We start from the raw sequence: 14,390 nt of genomic DNA on the forward strand, positions 1-14,390 counted from the left end.
TTTCCTATCATAAGTTTTCTATCTTGGTATATATGCAAATTTATCAAATTCCTATCACAACTTTTCTATCTTGGTATAGAAAATTTAGCGCTTACGAGTATGGTAAATGATGACGGTGCATCTAAATTTGATATGTATAAATCATGTTCAGTTGAGTTAAATAATTACATTTCAATTTTTAAGGTACCCTTAGCTTAGCTACGATCAGAATGTGCTCGGTATTCTCCGATTCTTGACAAATTCCGTGCTTGGTGAAGACAATTTTTTTATAGTTTAACTACACATTTCCTTAATTAATTGTTGAAATTATCAATCTCATCAAAAGATTAACTAAGCATGTAAAGGGAACTAGTGAGAAATGAGTGTATAAGTTGCTAGAATAAATTCAGAAATTCAATGTTTTCATAAGCTGGATTAAGTGAACAGCTATAAATCAATGGAATTGTTGTTTGGTATAGCTCAAAGTTGATGTACATAAAATAGAAACGTGCAAGCGAGGATTTTCATGCTGCTAATCGAATTTCTTGATGAATTATTCAAATTTTTGGAATGTGTTTTGGGATGGGGATCTCACTTCAAATCACAACATAAAATAAACTTGTAATACACCAATTCATCCTCCAAACATGTTGAGCATATGTTGTTTGCAAAATAGAAGGAAAAACATTCAGTATTTAACATTGAAATGAAAATAATATTCTTAAAAATAAAAAGAACAAAATAACAACTATATAAATCAGGTCTGTATCCCGAAAAAAGATCTACTCCCTCCGTCCTGCTTAAGATGACACATTTTCCCTTTTAGTTTGTCCCAACTAAGATGACACATTTCCTTTATTGATAACTTTTTCTCTCCAATTAATACACTCAATCACTTTTTCTCACTCTTATTAAAATATTCATCTTTCTTTATCTCTCTACTTTAATACTTACATCCACCTTTTCTCTTTCCAATTAAACACTTTAACCAATAACTCCTAAAATCCTGTGCCGACTAAGCAATGTGTCATCTTAGCCGGGACGGAGGGAGTAATATATAAGTCCCTAAGCGTTCAGCAGCAACTTTAGCTCCATTTCCCACGCATAGGTCTACTTTCTCAGGCACTGGCGCACTGCACATTATTACAAATGTGTGAGCCACAAGAGGTAGCCGATACCCAAGATTGTGTGTTATTCATAGACATACTTATCTCAATAACTAACACACCTGAGCTCTCACTCAGTGCACCTTATGCCTTGAGCTTTGGGCAATCTCTCTTCCAATGTCTTTCTCGTGACAAAAAAAAGGCACTCGGTCAAATTGACTTATTTCAATAAAAACACATTAGTCATCCATATATAAGTAAGCTTTCACAATTTATACAAGGGATAAGCATAAGGAATTGAGAATGTACCTCCTCAACATGTGAAATTCCATTGAGTTGACCAAAACTCTCAACAAACGGAATGATATTTGGTTCATACCAAAAACAATTGACACCAAGATGCTTCAACTTTCCAATGCTACGATCAAACACCACTATCTCATCAGCCATGCTTAGAGCAACTCCAAGAAGAGAAGGTAAATGAAAAGGGTATATCATGTTTATACTGATACGGAGTGGAGAGTGTATCAGCGAGAGATTAGGGGAGTTGTTTGGCCGACTGAGTCAACAAATCCAGAGGAAGAGGTTGTTGCGGATGAGAGCTGAAGTTGTTACGGAAGGCCCTGAATTCATGGCAGCTGTTATGAACAAACTCATTTCAAATTCTTGTTATTTCCTTTCCTTTATTTTAGCTTCTACCGTGGTTATAAATAGGAAGTCTCTGATAGGATTATGCATCTTGGAAAAAGTATCAGAATAGGACGAGTTATCTCGTAGGCCTCTGCGGAGGAGTTCTTTGTTCTTTGTTCCCTTCAATTTCAGTAATTCAATAAAGCCAAGTCTTTCCCTTTTCCAGTACTATACCAACTCTTTGATTGCAGTCTTTTGAGTACCGTTTGTGCTCATATCAGTCCATCGCCTTTCACTCTAACATATACATTCTCAAAAAGTGCAATATACCTTTTTAAAAATCAATCCACTCCAAGGATAAAAGGTATATTGAAAGGTATATCATTTAAAAAAAATAAAATAATACTTAGTATAAAAGCATTAAAAAAATATAAAGTGATTAACCTTCTCAAATACCTTCCCCCTTAGAATGATTTTTTATGAAAAGAAGGTAAATATGGTGGTTATATGATTTTACCTCTCCATACCTCTTCAAAATGGGAAAAGATATAATACCTTTTCAAATACCTCTCCCCTTGAAGAGTGATTTTTCATGAAGAAAAATAAATATGGTAGTTATATTAGTTTACATCTCCATTTACATCTCCTATTGGAGATGCTCTTACAAAGTACAATAGCTTACCGTCCCGCGAAAGCCATAACATCCGCCAAACACCACTGAGTATGGAATTTACAAGGTACATTATCTTCACCATACAACAATGCAACAACACTAAGCAACCCATTACACTCTAAAGGTTAACAAATATTCCCACCAAGTTCAGGAGAGGGTAAAGTAGACATAGTTTCAATAGAGAGGTCAAACGAACTAATAACCATGACGTCGTTCTTTCTATCATATACTCTACAATAAACAACCCCAGATATGCAAGCCCATACTAATAAGTCATAGTCAAACTGAGTGCATAATGATATTAACCTCCATGAATTAGTTTTGAGTGAATACAAGTTAAATTGACGAAAGCCGCCATAAACTTCATCTGCCAATTTCAAGAAATTAATTTGCATCACCTTGATATCTTCAAATTTATGGTCACACCACATTCCAAATTTAGGGAAGAGAAATACCGGCGGCGTAGAGGAAAAGAATAAGAAGGAGAAGCGGCGATGAGAAATTTCTTGATGGTGAAGAAAAGCACGCTATGGCGGCGGCGGTCGTTATGATCTGATTTTATTTCTTTCCTTTTTTGTGGGATGTAATTGTATTTATTTAACGTGTGCTCAAATTTTTGGGCTATTTAGTTTATTCTTTTAATGTTTGGCTAGTTTATTGGAATTCTTAAGTTTATGAACTAAACTGAGAATACTTACAAATCTAAAATAAATGTTAAGGGCATGTTTGATAAGTTAGTAATACCAAGATAGAGAATTATATATGGACATTTCTAATTGTTTGATATCATAGTTAAGCTTAACTCAAAGCTCAATATAAGACCAGGGCCCTATCTAATCTTACCAAAATTATAACATTAACCTTGTTTATGTATCTCACCAATTTGTCAAGTTAAGCCATGTTATTTAATATACAATACAAATTTAGATAATTTATTTTCTATCAAACAACGAAAAAAAAATCATATCTTTGCAAATCTTGACATGAAGCCCGTATTTCTTATCTTGTTTTACATATCTTCTCATATCACATCTTTTGTATCAAACGAGTCCTTAGTATCAAATAGGACTCTAGGAGTAGTAAAATAAAATAAGCAAATGTTGGGGCGAATAACAAAAGAGAATAAACTTGATGACATATAAATTTATAAAAATGTGTTGATGGTATAGAGATATCAAGAAAAGTTTATCATCATGGTTATTCTAGATGTCTGAAATATCTACAGGCTATCGCTCATCTGGGCATGAAATAACACACCTTACGTCAACTTTCATCAGAATAAAATTATTTATTAATTAAAATATACTCCCTGTGTCTTCAAATAATATGCACTTTGAATTTTACTATGCACTTTAAATTTTACATAAGTTTTAATGCAAAATTAATAAAATAAAAAGAGGTAGAGAGAAAAGGTAATTAAAATATTTTTAGCAGAGAATGAGTCTCACGTCATTAGTCATTAAAGAGAAAAGCGTTTCTAAATTAGAAAATGCATATTCCTGTGGGACGAACTAAAAAGTAGATAGTGCATAATCTTGAGGGACATATGAAGTACTAACTTTTACTCCCTCCGTCGGCCATTAGGCTTCTCATTCTTTGGCGGCACGAGTTTTTAAAAATGTTAAGAAAAGTGGGTGGAAAAATGTTAGTGGAATAGGGGTTCCACTTGTATGTATTAGTTTTAAATGAAATGTGATTGGAATGAGCTAGGTGAAGGTGAGACCCTATTACCATTTATGATAAAAGTGAACCGGGACTCTTATTCGCGGACGAACTAAAATGGAAAACGAGACTCCTATTTATGCATGGAGGGAGTATCTATTAAACTAATAAATATCATTTACAAAATATTACTACTAACTTTTATTTACAAGAACAATAAAGTTTATTTATAAGCATAAAAACTTTTATTTATTGGAGTAATAATTTTTTATTTCTTGGAACTATAACTTTCATTTTAAAGAACAGTAATTTTTTTATTACAATAATTCTTTAATTGAGAATAATAATAAAATACATTTTATTCATCAAACAATTATTTTTTTTTCACAATTATAACAACCCTTGTACGATAGAAAAGTTAAATAATTTTTGTCCGCAATAAACATTAACTTTTGTTCGCAATAAATAATAACTTTTGTTTTTTGAAACAAATTATTTTTTTATTAATCAAAACAACAATAACTTTTTTTTTTTAACTTTAGTTTAGTTTTGCATAAACAATAATTTAGTAACTTTTATTCTCATGAATAATAACTTGTACTTTGTTATGAAAAGACAAACTAATTTTATCATTTTTGGCCGTCCTCCAAAATTATACAAAGTCTAAATATAAAAAGTGTTTAATCAATTACACACCACTAATACTAATTCCACACATTTTCTCATCTCTCTCTTACTTTACTAGGATTACATATTAAAACTCGTCTCATTTACAAATTTTTTTCTTTAAAATAAAAATAGAGTCACATTAGGTCGGGAATATACTCCATGAGTTCTTGTTGGTGCGTAGTTTCAAACATCTACAAGAATATTGTATTTCAAGTATCTAAAGAAGTTAATTTTTTAATAATATATATAGTAGTAGGGTCCTATTCTAATGCTTATAGCACCATAATCCAAAATCAAGACTAAATCTCCACCTTTGAATTTTAAAATGAGTGGATGAGATTAAAACTCACAAATCTCAATAAATAGTAGAAAAAATATCAACAAAAGGGTAATATCATCATTATGTTATCATATGATAATTTTCGTGAGTGTTTTTTTATATCAACATTGTGTATTACAAATATCAACAATATGACATTAGAACATCAACACAAGGACAAGAAAATATCAACACATTTTTATTTAGATTGGACATGCATAATATTGAGATTTTGCCTACAATATATTGAGATTTTTTGTTGCATTTGTTGATAAAAGCTGTTTATCAACATGTATGAAAATTGAAATATAATTTATCAAATTTCATCACCCGAACATCGTCGGAACATATGCAATTGAGATCTCGTTGGAATCCTTATTAAATTATCTTTAATTTGATATATTTTTTGTAAAAAAATAATTTAAATTGAGAGAGTTACGTAAATTTAAAGATTTGAGATGATTTTGAGGAGAGAGAAAGTAGTTAGTTATAATTACTACATTAATACCTTTTTAATTTAATTAATAATTATTTAAATTTAAAATATATTACACTTGGCATTATATTAACCACAAGATCTTCTAATCTAATAGTTAAAAATTGATCTCAATTTTGGATTGATAATTAGTTAGCAATTAATCATATCCCACTATTAACAAAAATATTGTATTGCAATAGACGACTTATATTTAGTTGATTGTATCACAAGATATGTAGAGAATTCAAATTGTTGTTAAAAAAAAAGGAAAAGAAGATATGGCGAAATTTAAAAAAAAAACAATAAAAAATAGTGGTCAACATGAATTCAAGAAAAAGCTGGAATGGAGTATTATTCTATATTTCTATTAGTACTATTCAAATTACTACTTGTATTCGTCAACTTAATAGTTGATTCAAACAAGCATGATCATATTTATATGATTCAATAGTTGACGTTCACACGATTCTAAAATACGAATTACGTAATCTTTCAGTTGTGAAAAAAAAATTCAAACGGTTCCATTCCCATAGAAGCAAAATAATAGTCAATGTTCATACATATTTCTGCATGTTCATATTGTCATGATCAACCTTATTAGCTGTAACCGTTATCTAAATAAATGAACACAGATATACTTTATATCATGTCCTAACTTTGCATTAATCAGATGTCATGGTCAAGTATGTTAGCATCCTCATTGTGACCACTATTTCAATTAAACAAACAAAAATAAGCTTATAGCATATCTTATTCATATTGATTTACGCACAACAAGTTGCTTGGCGTGCAGGTATATCCAACCAAATCTAATCCAAATTATGAAATTATATAGTTGAGTGAGATGTTTAAACAGTGTTAAGAATATAAAATTGAGTACTTATGATTGTGATAGACGATCATCATGCAAATAATTTCAATAGTTTCAATCTATTCTAAAATATAACGAATCATGATATTTGTATAAAAATGTACACTTAACTTTTTAATTTGTACTATCAAACAAAAAATGATTAACTATTTTTAACCGTATAAATGTTTTTATCTAATTGGCCGACATATATATATTTTTGTTGTCCAATCAAAAAGCTTCTATTTGTATTGTCTAGCTAGCCGGACTCCACAATTAGCTCACACGACTTTATAGATGTTTCCTTAAAGTCGTGAGGGTATAATCGTCTTTTCACTCTCTCTCTCTCTCTCAAATAAAGTGATTATCTATTTTTTTATCCGTATAAATGTTTATAAAGTGTTTCTTCTACAACTTAATTATGAAATTGACCCACATATATCTATTTTTGTTGTCCAATTAAAAAACTTGTGTTTGTATTTTTCAAGCTAGCCGGACCCCATAATTAGCTCACACGACTTTATAGATGTTTTCCTAAAGTCATGAGGGTATAATGGTCTTTTCGACAGACTGAACATAGTTTCAAAACTCTATTTATGTGGCCATAATCATGAAATCTTACTCATTATCAAACTCCAACTTTGGTAAAAAACACACACACACAACACACAGTTACACATATCCATGGCATCATCCATAGCTACGGAGCCCGAAAAGATGGCGGCGGGGCCACCACCAGCAGTGGAGAAAGACAGCTTTCCGGTGGCGGATGTGGTGCTGAGATTCTTGGTGTTTGCATCAGGTTTAGTGGCTGTTTTGGTAATGGTCACAAGCAAAGAAACACAAGTCGTTGGCCAAAGTCCCATTCCACCCTTTGGACTCGTTAGACAATCTGCCAAGTTCAACCATTCACCAGCTTTCGTGTAAGTAATTAACATTAACATTTCGGTACGGTAATGATATGAATTTTTATATACAACAGCATGCTGAAATTTCGACCATGTCGGTATAACATGTATATACCGGCATCAACATATACCGTGAATACTAATAAAAAAAATTGTATCGAAATCTAGTATGCCGTTAAATTTCAGTACAATATATCGAAAATGTGTTGTGATATCAATATTGAAATTGAACCTGAAAATTTTGATAAAGTATGTTAATAAATAAATATGTAGAGTGTGCTGAGGTGTTAGTTGAGAAATCTGATTGTGATATGTCTTGTGTTGCTGCCTTCATAGAGATCTAATTTGGCGGCTGTTATATTTAGTGGTACCAAAACTTATTTTCTTCTGCTTAATGAAAACGGCAAATTAATAATATTATTTCTATCTTCTGATTAAAGTAAATGTTTGACAAATTCGTACCTGTTTGTTTGACTAACAATAGGTCGTATTATCACCTAATCTTTTTCATTGCTTACCTGCGACCAATCTATGGTACACGTGTACCCCTATTAAATCATAAAAATCTAGAAGAATTTCATGTACAAAAGGTTTCTTTTCTTCACCAAATTAAGCAAATTAATTATATTAATATGAATACCAAACTTCTAAATTAGCCTTAGTAATTGAAATAGGAGTATAAGACTATTGCTATTAGTAACACCAAAGTTAGTCGTGATTATATTACTTTTCTTTAAAAAAGTTACAAAAGTGGCATACTTATATATTTGAATCAGTGGGCTAATCTGCCCCACAAGAGATAAACTGGTTTGGAATCTTTAGTATCGCAATAATTACAATTATAATAATCCGTTTATATTATTATTATTATTAGAAAGATATTTGTATGTGGATATGTCACCACATCAAGTGACAGTTATATTTGATTTCACTATTTCAGCTATACCAATATCATAAGTCTTTAAGATTTAGTAATTTATATGCAAAAAAATAGAAATCTAAAAATTGAGATTTATGATTGAATATGCAGATTCTTTGTAGCAGCACTTTCAGTTGCAGGCTTGTATGGCCTCATAACAACCCTCATCTCTCTCCTGGCTCTACGAAAACCAGGCATCCATACAAGACTCATCTCTCACTTCATCATTTTCGACGTCGTAAGCTCTCAAAACTTCATGCTAAAAACACTCATCATAGTTATATATAAAGAAAAAAATGAAGCAGATGATCATAATTATGGACTCTAACAATGTACATGATGCAGCTATTGCTCGGAATCATGGCTGCAGCAACGGGAGCAGCAGGCGGAGTTGCTTACATAGGTTTGAAGGGCAACAAGTATGTCCGGTGGAACAAGATCTGCAATCTGTATGGTGAATTCTGCAGGCACATTGGGGGTTCAATTGCCGTCTCCTTGTTTGGATCTGTCATGCTGGCACTGCTCATCTTGCTGTCGGTCCGCTCTCTGGCCAAGAAAATCCCAAGACAACATTAAGTCAGATATGAATCAGAATCATGCTTGTTGATCATGGAGTCTTCTATTGTTGTGTGTGCATATGTAGATGTGTTTCTTTCTGTAGTTTGCACAACTAGTATTCATTGTCGTGTATTTGCTTCGTTCGTGCTGTTAAGATTGCTGTGAGAGACAATTTCAATACAATTTTTTTGTGACAATCAGTGCACCTAGTTTGTCATAATTTACAGCAATAACCAGAATTCAAGAACATGCCATAACACATGCTTATGAAATATCGGCTATCATGAAAGGTACATTGCACGAAAATCTCTTCGAACAAGAATAGTCACATAGTAGGTAGGTACATAGCAAGCAAAATTTTGAAAGAATTTCAATCAGAAGATTGTTTGCTCTCCTAATTCTTGGCCAGCCATTCCCTGTTCTGGCACCCTCTTAAACAACGTGTCGTTGCCATAACTAGGCATGCTATCAGCATCATACTTGCCCGTCTCAGGATCCCAAATCAGCATACTCTCAGCAGCATAGTATCTCCCAATCTTGCCAAACTCCGCTGCATACTCCAAGAACTTTGGCCTAAACAGCATCTCCCCTTGCTCCAACGGGGTCACTGCTTTCCCCAGTCCACCAATAGGTAGAACCTTATTCACCAGCTCCTCACTCAACACACACTCTGCGATGAAGGAAGCCAAATCCGGCTCACTAATAGGCTTGCACGCGCATAGCCTCCCGTCTCCAAACATGACATAAGGCTTCCCATCTTTAACTAGCTCAACCTGTCCTGCTAAGCTCTTGAAAAATGCAGTAGGCCTTAACTATGTAATTGATAATGATGAGATGTTTGAGAACTTATATGTAATCTTTCAAGTTATGCCACATTTATTTTTCGTTCATATAGTAGTACTTAGGAGTGTGTTATATTACTAACTATTTAAGTTGCTGTCTCTGTTAACTCATCAATACAGTGTATTAAAAATGTCAACACATAATATCAACACATTATATTGAAGTTCAACAAAATTATGTGTTGACATTTTTAATACACTGCATTGATGAGTTAGCAAGTTAGCAACTTAAGAAAGTTAGCAATTGACCACACCTCGTAGTACTTATATAATAAGTAAGAAAGATAAAGGTATATATATATATGCCATAAGGTACCAAATAAGAGTGTATATTTATTTATATATAGTATACGGAAGACCCGGAAATTTTGGGAGAAGTTATAACCCTTTTATGGATCCATTTGTACGTATTGTCACTTGATAAGTGAAGCCTACGGAAATTTTACTCATATAAATCTACAATAACGTTCCTTAAACTTTATAATATTACTCTAGACTCACAACACAACACTTTTTAAATACTTTACTAGTATAATATTATTCACAATCCGTCATCTCTTTACTTAATAAGTAATTCATAGGCCTTAGTACTCACCTTTTGATTTTTATTCTTTTTTCAATTTAATTAAAATACGAATTCATTATATTCTAAAATTATATTTTATTACAAAAAAGTTCCAAATACTATAGTTACATTTTATTAGATGTGATAAAGTAAATAATCTAAATTGTGGCTAAAGTTATCCTAGATATGTTCGACTAGGTATTCGTGAAAATATGGCATCGCACCTTGGTGTGTTGGTTGCAGTGGCAGAGTTTGACGTGCCGTGGTATTTTCGCCGAACTATTTAATCGTGGTTGGTGCTTCATCTATAATAATCATGTTGTGCATTACAACGCACGCATACCTTGATCGTGAATTTTGTCATCAGAACTCTTCCCATTTCTCTTCTTTGTGTTTCAGTACCGTAACGTTTCTTTCTTTCTAAGTTCTTCAGCTAGCTCTTTTTTACTACTCACTTTCTATTCTAATTTTTTATATTTTTAAAATTAACACCAATAAAGGCTATTTATAGCTAAATAAAATTAATAAAGAGTCAACAATTGCTGGTTAGAGAATAAACAATTTCACTAGTCTCCTCCTGCTCTTGATCACTGTTGGAAAATGGTGCCATCATTTAATTAAGGGGTAACTGCTTTTAAAGTCACCAACTTTCCCTAAATTCCGGTTTTTCCCACGAACTTTAAAAAGTTCGTGTAATGTCACGAACTTTATTGTCGGTTGTCATTTTCCCACGTCAGGTTTTCCGGTCTTATTCAAACTATTCGTTTCCTATTAAGACAATGTCCAAATTCTTTTATCTTACTATCATTATCTCCGCCTTTGAAATAGCTTCGCGTGGGTACCTTGTACGCTTCAATTGGCACTCGGATGAAGAAGTTATGGCCATTATGATAGTACAAGGTCGCACAAAGTTCGCAGCCTTCATCAAATGGCCATAACTTCTTCATCCGAGTTCCGATTGAGGCGTACAAGGTACTCACGCGAAGCTATTTCAAAGGCGAAGATAATGATAGTAAGATAAAAGAATTTGGACATTGTCTTAATAGGAAACGAACAGTTTGAATCAGACCGGAAAATCTGACATGGGAAAATGACAACCAACAATAAAGTTCGTGACATTACACGAACTTTTTAAAGTTCGTGGGAAAAACCGAAATTCATGGAAAGTTGGTGACTTTAAAAGCAGTTACCCCTTTAATTAATTAAGAAGACATCAAATGTTCTCTGCAAAAGTTGACCCGTTTATTTATTTATTTTGGTATCACTAGTCAATAATGGTGCTTATTTATTCCTTTGTATTTTTAAAATTTGACCCATTCCAGTATGGAATTGAATTGAAATTCTTTTGCAAATTGATGGAATTGAAATTGTGGAATTAGAATTGCTGGAATTAGAATTCAATTTCAAATTCACGTATTTTAGTCCAAACAGCTGAAATGAAATTTGAAGCTTCAATTCCAATTCCAAGGCCCGAATTCCAAGTTACCGAACAGACCCTTAATTAAGAGGACATCAAATTCAAATGTTATCTACAAATTCCACCACCTAATGATATAAATGAATCGTGACATCCTTTTGGATATGAAGAAATAAACATTCATCAACAAAATAGCACCGCCAATTTTTAGAATGATGCAACTACTTCATCACTTCTACAAAACTTTAATTGAGTTTATTAAAAGCTCAGCATCTTTTTCATTGAGTTGCATTCATTTCCACCCAACTTTCTACTCACTCAAATATGTAAGCTTTTTAGATCACTAAGAAACATAATCATATATACTCCCTCCGTTCCCTCATAGTTGAGGCAAAACTTTTCGACACGGAGTTTAAGAAATGAATGTTGAGTGTGTTAAATAAATGGGTAAAAAAGTAAGAAAGAGAAAAAGGTCGAGAAAATAAAATAAAAAGTTAGTACTACATATGAGAGAACTTCCTAAAATGGAAAAATGTCTCAACTATGAGGGAACGGATGGAGTACATAGCTCTCTCCATAGCTGGAACAAGAAATTAGTGTTCTTTTTCTGTGAATTAATTGGTTAAACTGCTGTAAATGCCTCAGACCGATTAACCTATTATTTGAAGCTTAGAGAAAATTACATAACCCTAGCCATGGGATATAACCAATCTCGGTGTTTAACTGTTAGTTTAATACTAGTAAGTAGTAATATTGAAAACTACAAATGTCCATACCCTAAAACAAGCTATGAATATTTACTACTCCCTATGTCCTAATAAAAATACGCATTACAAGTGCATATTCTTGTGAGATAGATTAAAAAGGAAAAATGACATTTTTATGGGACGAAAGAGTAATAGCAACACATAATCTTTTAAAATACATTCTTGCAACTCTGCTCCTCTGAAATCAACTGCGCTGCCCCCGTGGGCATCTTTATAAATACGTCCTGTCTTATCTAGCGACTTACCTATAAATAGGACAATACCAATGATACAAAAAATGAATCAAATCAAAAGATTAAATCAAGAAAGAATGGCATCACCCTCCCAAGATCTTCTTGATGCTCAAACTCATGTTTGGAACCACATGTACAACTACATAAACAGCTTGTCCCTAAGATCTGCGCTTCAGCTACGGATACCCGATGTTATCCACAGACACGGCAAGCCTATGACGCTCTCTCAGCTGGCCAACGCCCTCTGCATCAACACAGCAAAATCCAATGCCCTCTATCGCCTCATGCGAATTCTAGTCCACTCCAAGTTCTTCGACAAGGTGAACATCTCCGACCAAGAGGAGCCAGAAGAAGCTTATTCTCTCACCGTGGCTTCACGTCTCTTGATAGAAGATGATCCACTGAGCCTGGCTCCTTTTGCACTTCTCGCCACCAACCCGGCCTGGATTGACACGTTCCATCATATGAGTGAATGGTTTCATGACGAATATCCCACTGCGTTCTTCACCAAAAATCAGATGGATCAATGGGAGTTTGCAGCCAAAGATGAGAAATGGAATCAAGGGTTTAATGAGGCCATGGCTTCTGATGCACGCTTCGTGAGCAGCATACTTATTGAAGAATACAAGCATGTTTTTGAAGGGTTCAAGACGATGGTGGATGTCGGAGGTGGCACAGGAGGGGTGTCCAAGGCGTTGGCCGGGGCATTTTCCGGGTTAAAATGCATCGTTCTCGACCAGCCACATGTCGTTGGTAGCATGGAAGGCTCTGAGAATGTGAGGTTTGTCAGTGGAGACATGTTTGACTTCATTCCTCCTGCTGATGCAGTTTTCCTCAAGGTATTAATCGAGTTTCTGGTAGACTAGTCTTTTGGTACGTATAACGACTTCTCTTATTTGATTCAAATCCTTTACTTATGGGAATGCAACTTTGTCATTGACAGTGGATAATACACGATTGGGGCGACGAAGATTGCATCAAACTACTGAGAAAATGCAAAGAAGCAATAGTTCACAGCAAAATTAATGGTAAAAAAGTGATTATTGTGGACATGGTTGTGGATGAGGAGAAGCAAGCTCATGAGGCAACTGAAACTCAACTGTTCATGGATGTGGTTATGATGGCTAATTTTACTGGAAAAGAAAGAACTGAGAAAGAATGGGCTAATCTCTTTTCTGCTGCTGGCTTCAAAAATTATAAAATCACTCCTACTTTAGGAGTCAGGTCTATAATTGAGGTGTTTCCGTGATTGTTCACCTTGTCATCTAAAATTATATACTCTTATGTATATAAATAAAGTTACATCTCGACGACGCATGCCACGCCCAAGTTCGCCTAGCTAACTCCCAAGCCACAGCTCATGCCCCAAAAGTAGGATGGCCACATATCTCAAAGATTATATCTGAAGTCCTTTGTAGATTAGGATATACTAGTCTTTTATATACTCCACTTATTACTTCCTTGTCCTGTTCAGAGTCGAGCATATCATAAGCTCCAGGTTGGGTTTTCTTTGTCGGTTCTTTCCCATTACCTTTTAAGAATGAATTTAGTTAAATCTTATCCTTGTTCTCCTACAAACCCTAATTTTTATTATTCAAAACCCTAATTTCCTCACCTCTTGTGGGGAACGTTTGCCGAGCTTCTCAAAATCGACACCAATAGTAGTGTTACGTATCAGAAACTCTAATCCACTATAACAGATTGTAAAAGACAAGCATATGTTCATAGAAATTCTTTTTCAAAAAATTAAACATGATCACACATCAGAACCATGATATTGAAATCACAAACTAGTGTGTTTAAATAATGATTCAA

At 33.6% G+C, this 14,390-nt stretch overlaps 2 protein-coding genes and 1 pseudogene across 2 annotated transcripts; 2 read left to right on the forward strand and 1 right to left on the reverse strand.

Annotated features, from left to right (window-relative positions):
* Window positions 1-6,985: 6,985 nt before the first annotated feature.
* On the forward strand, window positions 6,986-8,948 carry LOC125192807 (CASP-like protein 1). Its single transcript, XM_048090467.1, has 3 exons — window positions 6,986-7,289; window positions 8,305-8,431; window positions 8,539-8,948. Exons 1-3 carry the CDS (start codon window positions 7,051-7,053, stop codon window positions 8,767-8,769), a joined length of 597 nt encoding a protein of 198 aa, XP_047946424.1. The 5' UTR covers window positions 6,986-7,050; the 3' UTR covers window positions 8,770-8,948.
* A 177-nt stretch (window positions 8,949-9,125) lies between these two features.
* Window positions 9,126-10,537, reverse strand: LOC148927192 (divinyl chlorophyllide a 8-vinyl-reductase, chloroplastic pseudogene; annotated as a pseudogene).
* A 2,106-nt stretch (window positions 10,538-12,643) lies between these two features.
* LOC125197342 (8-hydroxyquercetin 8-O-methyltransferase-like) lies at window positions 12,644-13,824 on the forward strand. The gene is made up of 2 exons (XM_048096077.2): window positions 12,644-13,414; window positions 13,519-13,824. The coding sequence occupies exons 1-2, from the start codon at window positions 12,653-12,655 to the stop codon at window positions 13,822-13,824; spliced, it is 1,068 nt and encodes a 355-aa protein (XP_047952034.1). The 5' UTR covers window positions 12,644-12,652.
* Window positions 13,825-14,390: the final 566 nt, after the last annotated feature.

The sequence above is a fragment of the Salvia hispanica genome, chromosome 4 (assembly GCF_029641045.1).
Source record: "Salvia hispanica isolate PSC_SH4W2 chromosome 4, Shi_PSC_v1, whole genome shotgun sequence".
Lineage (NCBI taxonomy): Eukaryota > Viridiplantae > Streptophyta > Magnoliopsida > Lamiales > Lamiaceae > Salvia > Salvia hispanica.

Excerpts from the sequence above, each read along its gene's own strand:
- LOC125197342 (XM_048096077.2), top strand. The coding sequence starts at position 12,653 with ATGGCATCACCCTCCCAAGATCTTCTTGATGCTCAAACTCATGTTTGG. Across the intron at positions 13,415-13,518 it reads CTGATGCAGTTTTCCTCAAG|TGGATAATACACGATTGGGG; the intron begins GTATTAATCGAG and ends TGTCATTGACAG.
- LOC125192807 (XM_048090467.1), top strand. The coding sequence starts at position 7,051 with ATGGCATCATCCATAGCTACGGAGCCCGAAAAGATGGCGGCGGGGCCA. Across the intron at positions 7,290-8,304 it reads AACCATTCACCAGCTTTCGT|ATTCTTTGTAGCAGCACTTT; the intron begins GTAAGTAATTAA and ends TTGAATATGCAG. Across the intron at positions 8,432-8,538 it reads ACTTCATCATTTTCGACGTC|CTATTGCTCGGAATCATGGC; the intron begins GTAAGCTCTCAA and ends TACATGATGCAG.